Below are 10016 nucleotides of genomic sequence, written 5' to 3'. Positions count from 1 at the left end.
GATATGAAAGATTATAGGTAACTATTACTCCGTACTACTAATACAGATGGAAGCTCAAAGGATAAAACAAATGAGGTTGAAATGTAAAAAGACTATGGTGTAAATAATATAATTAAGATAACTTTTACAATTGCTACTTTTTTTAATAATTTTTGGCAGTTGAAACATCCTCTTCATTAATAATTTATTGCACCTGAAATTAATATTTCATAAAAGGTTATTACAAAGGGTAAAATGCACCTGAAACTAACATTTAATAAAAAGTTTTTATGTTGTCTTAACTGCTTTACTTGCACACCTTAGTTGTCATGTGCTTTACTTGTCCTGTTATTTTTGTAATATTTGTCGCATTGCTTTGATTATTACATGGTTCCTTTATTGCTGTGTACTCATACCTTTTGATTGTAGAAATTCTTGTAAAATCGAGTTATTGGAATATTGTTGTTAATTTAAATTGCTTGTGGATCGGGTTGCGCGCTGCAACGGGTAAAATAAGGGAGGATCGTTATATGATGATACGATCGGATCGGGTTGCACGCCGCAATGGATGAAATAAGGGAGGATTATGTGATATGGTAAATAAGGGAGGATTTGATATTGATACGGTGGGATCAGGTTGCGCGCCGCAACGAATTTTATATGTTATTCTTGATATTGATATGGTGAAATAAGGGAGGATAGTGTTTGTATAGTGGGATAGGATTGCGCACCGCAAGGGATTATGAGTGTTGTATTCATTGTTGTATTGTGTTAGCTTTCGGTATTTATCATATGAGATGTTGAGGACTAGTATTTTTGCATTTACTGATTTCGAGGATTGAGTTATTGCTTTGCCATCATTTTCTGTTTTTCTTTTCTATTACTATTATTTTGGTGAATTAATTTTTAAAATAAATTTACTACGCTGAGTCGCTTTATCATACCCTGCTGAGTTATTTGTAACATAACGGTTTTGAATAAAAGAATTATTAATCTGCATACCTTATGTGACTCTTAAGTTAAAAACTCGTTGTTTCATTCGGTACTTTACTATTCTTAATAGTTGTCATATTTCACTTTAATTAATTTTTCAACTTAAACTCCTTACCCCATCTGATATTTATTACCTTACCTAAAAATTGTTATTATGTTTTCATTTAGCAAATTCTATATTTAATTCAGTAGCCTATCTGATGCTTTATTTTACTTAAAAATATTATTTTCTTCCCCCAAATGATTTCTCAAATAAACTAGTTTTCTTATTTGATCCCCTACTTTATTTAAGGTTGTTATTATGCATTATCGTACATAAATAAACCTCTTGAACATTTTATTTAGCAATTTACACCGATACGAGCTACATGATAGCACGTGGACTTTGCCGTGCAAAAGAGATTTGGGACAAATGTTGGCACGAAGTGCCATGCTTGTAAGATTTGGAAGTTGTCACTTATGATTTGAGATTTACAAGGAGTGGTAACTCGGGTAGTTCTTGTTGTGACTTGTGCATTAGGTACGATTTGATGGATTGAGTTGTCATCGGTTCCCCTTACTCGAGTTCATTCATATTTCATATGTATCCTAACTATGTTGTCACTTTATTACCTAGTTATTTCTTGTTGCTATTCGCGCTACTATTATTTTCACCGTTGATTGTAAATTTGTGAAATAAACTAAGATATAAATGCGGAAGCTAAAACTGCCAAACATCTGCTACAAATTCCTGAACCCGGTGTCACAAGTGCACGAGCTACTAGAGTAATACATACAAGGGTTTGAAATAAATATAAAGTTGTCTAAATGAAATTTCACAGCTAAATAGAAAGGGAAGGGGACTCCAGGAGCTGTGGGCGCTGAGCAGCCGTACCTCAAGTCTCCGCCGCTCGGACCGACTCCAAAATCTACACAAGAAGTGCAGCGTGTAGTGTGAGTACTATCAACCCCATGTACTCTATAAGTGCTGAGACTAACCTCGACGAGGTAGTGACGAGGCTAAGGCGGGTCACCTACACTACAACTTGTACGAAGTGTATAATAATAACAGAAAAATAGAAATACGCAACAGGATAAAACAGTCAACTGAAAATAATAACTACAACCTCAAGAAATAAGCCAGTGTCATCCAGAATTACCAATCCTTAACGGCTCGAATAAAAACACCGAAAACCGACACAGCTCAAGAAATGGAAACATATAGGTTGTTGTTGCGCGCAACCTGATCCCACCAAACAACACAAAATCCTCCCTTATTTTACCATAACAATGTCAACAATAGAGATAATATATAAATGTGTTGCGGCGCGCAACCTGATCCCACCATATATCAATATCATAATTAACCCTTATTTCACCATATCAACCCACGCTTATTCCACCTGTTGCGGCGTGCAACCCGATCCCACTGTACAGTACGAATTCACCCTTATTCCACCATATCAATCCACTCTTATTACACCTATTGCGGCGTACAGCCCGACCTACCATATCAATACCAAATACTCAATGTGCACAGTCAAGTTAACAGTTCAAACAACCAAAAACCTTTAGGATCAATAATTACCTAACTGAGCCAAAAAGGGAACCTTGTACAATATAGGAATATGCACAAGTAATACTATACAGCAAGACCAATCCAATAGTTGACAATTAGAAGGTGCAAGTAAGTCAATTTAAGCAAATAGCGGATAATCATGAAACTATGGAAAACGCTAACATCATTAACAAGGGAAGATATTGATTAACAAGTAGTAGTTAAGCATGGAAGCATTTAAAGCAAATAAAAGTTAAGACATGGAAGGAAATAATTAAGAAAAAGCGGAAAATTAGGGAAAACAGATAATCCGACGGCGTATAAGCACTCGTCACCTCGAATATACGTCGCTCACATGAGAATCACATAGCACATAGTCTGAGGGTTCCTTTCAAGCTCTACCGGGGCCTTTCCCGTATAATCCATCTCCAAACCACTCGTATCTAGCTACAATTAACTCAATAATATCAAATATTGCTAAAGGAATCAACTAAAATGCATAAATTTAGATTTCCCAACTTTTACCCAAAAAGTCAAAATCGACCCCGGGTCCACTTGGTCCAAACCCGAGGTTCGGACAAAAATCCATTTACCCATTCATCCCCGAGTCCGGTTATGGAATTTGTTTCGAAATCCGACCTCAATTTGAGGTCTAAATTCCAATTTTACAAAATTCCTAATTCTTCCCAAACCCCCAATTTCCACCATGAAAATCCTAGATTTTAGGTTGAAAACTCATGAAATGTAGTGGGTAATTGAAAGAAAGTAGGTTAGAATCACTTACCAACGAATTGGGGAAGAAAATCTCTTGGGAAAATCGCCTCTAGGTCTTCAAGTTTTGAAATTTTGAAAGAATGGAAAAAGATCCCGTAATTGGGACTGTTTTATCACCGGGCGTCAGTGTTCATCGCGTTCGCGTGAACACTGACGCGTTCATGAAGAGCAGAGCCTACTAGGCTTACGCGATTGCGCGAGGTTACACGCATTCGCGAAGGTTTATCCCTCCTGACCTCCGCTGTCGCCGGACAAGACCCACGTTCACGTAGAATAACCCCAAGCCCCCTGCCCAGACTAGCTAATGATATGCGTTCACGAGTGACGGGTCGCGTTCGCGTAGAGAAAACCCCCCCAAAGCTCCACGTTCGCGACCATGGTCTTGAGTTCGCGTAGTGTAAAATCCTCCCCTAGCCCAGATCCCCTTCGCGATCGCGAGAATGGCTTCGCGGTTGCGAAACACAACACTCCAGAAAACCAGCTGAAGCGAAAACACCAGATTTCTAAGTTTCCAAAACACCCGTAGCCTATCCGAAATCCACCCGAGCCCTCGGGGCTCCAAACCAAATATGTACACAAGTCCAAAAATATCGTACTAACTTGCTCGCACGATCAAATCACCAAACTAACACCTAGAACTACGAATTGAACACCAAATCGGATGAATTTTTAAGAAAACTTTAAAACTTCTATTTTCACAACCGGACGTCCGAGTTACGTCAAACCAACTCCGTTTCTCACCAAATTTCACAGACAGGTCATAAATATAATAATAGACCTATAGCGAGCTCCAGAACCAAAATACGGATCCGGTATCAACAAGACCAAACATCAGTCATTTCTTTAAAATTATTGAACTTTCAATTTTTCAACAAAAATTCATATCTCGAGCTAGGGACTTCGAAATTCGATTCCGAGCATATGCCCAGATCCCAAATTATGATACAGACCCACTAGGACCGTCAAAACATGGATCCGAGTCTGTTACTTAAAATTTTGACCGAAGTCAACTCAAATGAATTTCTAAGGCAAAAATTCTTATTTTTATCAGTTTTTAACATATAAGCCTTCCGGAAAAACAATCGAACCACGCACGCAAATCGAGGAAGGCTAAAATGAGATATTTAAGGCTTCGAAACACATAATTTGGTTCTAAACATGAGATGACCTATCGGATCATCACATTTTCTCGTGTTCTACCTCTCCTAGTTCCACAGTTAACACATTTTTATCATCTATAAAATTATGATAAGCATCAATTAACACATTGGCCAAGTATATAAGCTTCTTTTGAGAGTCAGACTTCAAATTTCTTTGAACATCTAGAAAGTTTACCTCGTCATCATCTTCATCATCGTCAGATTTTACCATTAGTGCAAAGATAGAGTCATATTCAGCTGCTTCACTTTCAATTGCCATCATGGAGGTGTCACCTTGTTCATCATCTTCCCCAGATTTACTAGAAGAATCTCTCCATGCAGCAAGAGCTTTTTTCACAATATTGTCAGCGACATCTTTCTCTTGAATCTCTTATCAGGAACCGGGTTACTCTTGGTCTCTTTGTCTGTGTTGTGCTTGTACTAGTCTTGCTTTAGGAGAGGACAGTCTTTGATGAAATGTCCTGACTTCCCACATTTATGACACAAGTCATAACCTCTTGGTTTGATGGAGCTTCCCCTTTTTAAATGCCTCCATTCCTGCGAACCATTTTCTGAAATCGCTTTGTCAGGTAGGCCATATCAGCATCCTCGCCACTTGAGTCATTGTTATCTGCCTTGAGGACCAAGTTCTTCTCCTTTTTGGGCTCTCTTCTTTCATGGTCCTTCTTCTTCTTCATTTCATAAGTCTTCAGATTACCAATGTGTTCATCAATGGTCAGCTTTTGAAGATCTTTTGCCTCTGTGATGGTATTAACTTTTCTTTCCCAAGAGCCAGGTTATATGCTAAGCATCTTCCTAACAAGTTTGTTTCTTGAAATGATTTCTCCTAGAGAGTGGAGCTCATTGATGATGGAGGTGAATCAAGTATGCATATCCTGAATGGACTCATCATCCTTCATCCTAAATAGTTCATACTCAGTAGTGAGCATGTCGATCTTTGACTGCTTAACTTGAGTTGTCCCTTCATATGCTATTTGGAGAGCCTCCCAGATCTTCTTGGCGGATTGACAGGCAGAGATTCTGTTATACTCGTCTGGACCAATACCACAGACTTGGATCTATTTTTCTCGGTAGTGTTTTTCTATAGCTTTGCGGTCAGCATCAATGTACTCCTTCCTTATTTTTGGAACTGTCACTGTTGGCTGCCCAATGGTCTTTATGGGAACGAAGGGGCCATCGCAGATAACATCCCATAGCTCACAATCCTCAGCCATGATAAAATCATGCATCCTTGCCTTCCACCATCCGTAATACTGTCTATTGAATCTTGGTGGTCTATAGGTTGATTGGCCTTCTTCAAAGTTTGGTGGAGCAGCCATATGGATCTTTTCTAGGTGTTAGCCTTGTAGAAGAACCTGCTCTGATACCAATTGATGTATTCTTAGGATCCACCAAACTGTATAGAGAAACTGATTCTCTATCAGTTTCCACAAAATACACACACAACAGTAAGTAAAAGACACAACAAAGTTTTATGTGGAAAACTCCCATCTCACGGGGTTAAAAACCACGACCTACCCTCGTAGGATTTCAACTTCACTAACTGAGCAATTTTCAGATTACAACCTATTGTAATCTAGGAATTAACCTCTTAATCCCTCACCTACTTGTAACAACTCTATTACAAGCCTCTTTGTAATAACTCTATTACAAAGCACACACTTTGACTAACTCTAGCCAAAACACAAACACATGATTTATGATTTTACAAAAGATCTCATACAGAAGTGCTTCTAAGTAAGCTAAGTAGGAGTTACAAATAAGTGACACTAACAAAGACACAATAATACTAAGGACGTATGATAGACTTGATACTGGGATCTGGTCCTTGGTTCTGTTGTTGCTTTGTTCTTCAAGGACTGGAAGTCGGCAGCACGCTTGAGAGAAAATTGATGATTTAGGGTTGTGCAAATGTGTTGCTTTCCCTTGCCTCATGTTGGTAATATATAGGTGAGGTCATTAGGATGATGTATGCAATTATCCGATACAAGGCATGTTCAAAGAGGTGACTGCTACACTGTTGCGTGTGCAAAACACGTTGCAGCGACTTTAGAACTGTAGAGAGTTGACTTGTACTGTCATCAGAGGAACTGATGGATATCTGTTTCCTCTCTCGTTTTTTACTCAAGTTGTTGAGACTTGTGCCAGACTTGAGACTTGTTGTTCTTGAGCACTTTGAGGATGTGTAGCAGGTTCCCAATCTGATTCTTATTAAAAAATTTGTTATATCATCAAAAAACACAAAGGCACCTAACTTAACACTAGTGTATTCCAATTTTACTCTATGATATTAGTAATAACTAATTACAATTGATTAGAGTGGACCATGAAAGGAAATTGTCAGGACTCAGGAACAATAGCTGGAGGTCTTGTCTTTTATCCAGAAACTATGTCACTCTCCAAGATACGGATGGCAATTCTAAGGATCATATGACCAATAAAGATTTGGATGGAGAACCTTCTCTAGGACAAAAATCAATAATTGCATTGCACCAATATGATATATACACATATATAGATGACATTTATATATAGTGTGTAGCTGTCATGAGAAGGTGGGATTGTGCCTTTTTGGTGACTTTAAATGGATCAATCTTTATCATTCATCTTGTCTTGTTACATTTTTAGCAGATTACATTACCCGATTCATTCAACTCATCAAATCACCCCAATGTATTCCCACAGCTAGGCTGTCGATGCTCTGAAAAAAGGTACCGACCACACTCTGTGTTTACCCCAACTCGTGAATAAAGACATAATATGTGCCTTTAAATACAATATTACACTAAATTATATTCGTAAATAAATACATAACATGTGCCTTTAAACACAATATTACCACTAAATTATACTCCTAGTTAATTAAAACGATGATGATAAATTAACATCGTTTGATGTCAACCTCGGGTGCATACTTATTGTTAATGCTCAAAGACGAAAAGTGTGACTTTTGCCTTGCGTTCTAGTGTTACAGGTTGTTCTTTCATTTCTCCATGATGGCTATTTCCGTGAATAATTGGTCTTATGCAAGAATTCTGTCATTTGAAGCACAAGACATCCATTTTTTTATATTTTGGGGGTGGGTGGTTCAGACATAAGAAGAGGAAAGACACAGATGCTCCAGTAAGAAATTGCGAGAGGTTATGGGTACGAGGAGAGGTAGAGGTAGGCCAAAGAAGTATTGGGGAGAGGCAATTAGGCAGGACATAGCGCTGCTTCAGCTTATCGAGGATATGACCTTGATAGGAGGATGTGGAGGTCGAGTATTAGGGTGGAGGGTTAGTAAATAGTCGTGTGTTGTTCTTGTCCACACTAGTATCATTAGTATCAGTCATGTACTTTTTTATTTTTTTTAGATTTCTATCACTGCCTGTTGTTTCTTTTTATTGGGTTTTCTTGTTATTTTGCCGGTGTTATGGTGCTTCTGCTTTTTTGTTGTTTTTCTTTTAGGCGAGGGTCTATCGGAAACAGCTGTTCCACATTCTTACGGTGGGGGTAAAGTTTTCGTACACACTACTTTTCCCAAACTCCACTTGTATTATTGTTATTATATTTTGGGTATAACTTCGTTGAACAATCAGAGAGCAGAATGATGACATTGATGAGCACTACTAGTGTGAGAAAAATTCCTATTCCTTTATTTTTTTTAAAACTACTATGTGAAATAAAGACCTAAGTTTTTTCTTCACATTTATGCTTTCAGTTGTTTCCCATTACATGGACAGGAACAAATAAGTAGAAGAAGGATTTTAAAAAGAAAACATAAGAAGGATAAATACAAGATCCTCATAAGTCTAATTGTAAAATTCTCATCCCTTCTTTCTTCCCTTCAAAGAACCTGCAAAAATCACAAAGCCAAACCATTTATATAAAAATACATTTATTTTAAAATACTAATTCAATAATTGAAACTAGCCTTTTTAAAATTTTAACTACATTACACACCAGATTTCTCAGATGAAGCTTTCCCATTCAGAGATGTTTTCAAGAAACCAAAATGTTTCCCCACAACAGATTTACCCTGAAAGAAAAAAGGGATTGGCATTTGCATAGATTAGTGGTCAATGAATAAACCATGACAATCCAAAAGCAAAGAAGGGAAATAGAAATTAAAAACCTGTGGTGTCCTGAAAACATAAGTGGCAAAGTTAAGTATCAAAGAATAAGATTAAATAGAACTTGCCCTTTTCACTAGGAAGAATGAGCTTGTCCATTCTTCATATACGATGTGAGTGTTGAGACATAATATAATTAAGTCACAATAAGTATATTTTCTCTAATAATATAAGCTTTTAAATAAGATAGTAACACACACGTCACCACTGTGGAGTTAAGGTATTACATGCCCTCCTACATGTAATACAAGAGGTAAATGCCAATGCCTAACACGTTGGGCGAGACAAAGTCTTCTTAGTCTTCCGCTTTTTTGGTGATATGTATAAGAAGGAATACATGTCTCAAGGTAAATACCACCACAAGACGGCTTTTAAAAGGCAGCACGGTGCACAAAGTATCTCATATTCACGTAAGATTCGAGAAAAGGTCGCATCCATATATCTCATATCTCATATTCATGTAGGTAGCTAACAATGATGCAATTATTGAATGGTGATTCCATATAAATCACACAAACACAATTTAACCGTTGCTCTAAGGCTCCCGTTAACCAGACGTCTTTTGATAAGGAAAAAAATTTATAAAAAAAAAAAAAGAAATTCAAAGGAGCACTTTTTGGTTTGTAAGACTATTGACAATTGTATGATTGAACTTGCCTTTGGGAAGCTGGAAACTGTAGAACTAGCAGTATCATCAAGACAAAGATTGTGTTGTTTTCCACTCTGCTCTTTTATTTTCCTCTTTTGCTTTGCCATTGTGTATTCAGAAACCAAAGGATAAAAAACATGTCCATTTTCTTCATCCTCATGGAAATGTGGTGGACCAGAGGAAGCATCAGAAACCATGGACAAATCTTCTTCATCAACATTTACTGTTTTTCCCCTACCTTCTATTTCATGAATATTATTTCTCCCCTTAACTCCATTGCATTTATCTGCTGAATATGAGAATTCATCAAAGTACATTGTCCATCCAGATTCACACTCATTAGTGCATTCAGAAGCTGATATGTTCATTCTTTAGACTTTCTTAGCAACAAATTCACCTAAAAAGATTTCAGCTTTTTTTGAAAAGAAAGGTTGGTGATGAAAAAGATAGAATTAAAGATTAAAATGGACTGATTCCTCTTTGTTGGTAGTCTATTTATAATTAGGGAGAGGAGAAGAGTAAGGTATACAATACCAAACTTAGCACTAAGACTAGTACACGAGTTTGTCGTTTGCTTTATGCATTGCCCTTATTGGTTTTTTCTTCAATTTTGTGAAGAATCAAAATTTGCCGGTTTGCTTAGTAATGGGGTAGGAAATATCATGGTATAGCCAGTTTTCACAATGGTCAATGAAAAATAGCCAGCGTTTATGAAGTCAATGAAAAATAGCCACTATTTTGTTGCAACAGGGATCGGTCCAGTATAATATACGGGAGTTCTGGTGCATTTGTGTACAAACTCCAGCATA

The 10016-nt window shown here is 37.3% G+C and overlaps 1 protein-coding gene across 1 annotated transcript; it reads right to left on the bottom strand.

Moving 5' to 3' along the window:
• LOC109236217 lies at positions 7732 to 9812 on the bottom strand. Its single transcript, XM_019402413.1, has 3 exons — positions 9216 to 9812; positions 8389 to 8464; positions 7732 to 8281 (listed from the first exon to the last, which is right to left on the bottom strand). Exons 1-3 carry the CDS (start codon positions 9573 to 9575, stop codon positions 8253 to 8255), a joined length of 465 nt encoding a protein of 154 aa, XP_019257958.1. The 5' UTR covers positions 9576 to 9812; the 3' UTR covers positions 7732 to 8252.

The sequence above is a fragment of the Nicotiana attenuata genome, chromosome 12 (genome assembly GCF_001879085.1).
Source record: "Nicotiana attenuata strain UT chromosome 12, NIATTr2, whole genome shotgun sequence".
Lineage (NCBI taxonomy): Eukaryota > Viridiplantae > Streptophyta > Magnoliopsida > Solanales > Solanaceae > Nicotiana > Nicotiana attenuata.
The sequence above is the reverse complement of the archived record's forward strand: the minus strand, read 5'-3'. Positions and strand labels throughout refer to the sequence as shown.

Excerpts from the sequence above, each read along its gene's own strand:
- LOC109236217 (XM_019402413.1), bottom strand. The coding sequence starts at position 9,575 with ATGAACATATCAGCTTCTGAATGCACTAATGAGTGTGAATCTGGATGG. Across the intron at positions 8,465-9,215 it reads CAGTTTCCAGCTTCCCAAAG|GGTAAATCTGTTGTGGGGAA; the intron begins GCAAGTTCAATC and ends TTTTTCTTTCAG. Across the intron at positions 8,282-8,388 it reads AGCTTCATCTGAGAAATCTG|GTTCTTTGAAGGGAAGAAAG; the intron begins GTGTGTAATGTA and ends TGATTTTTGCAG.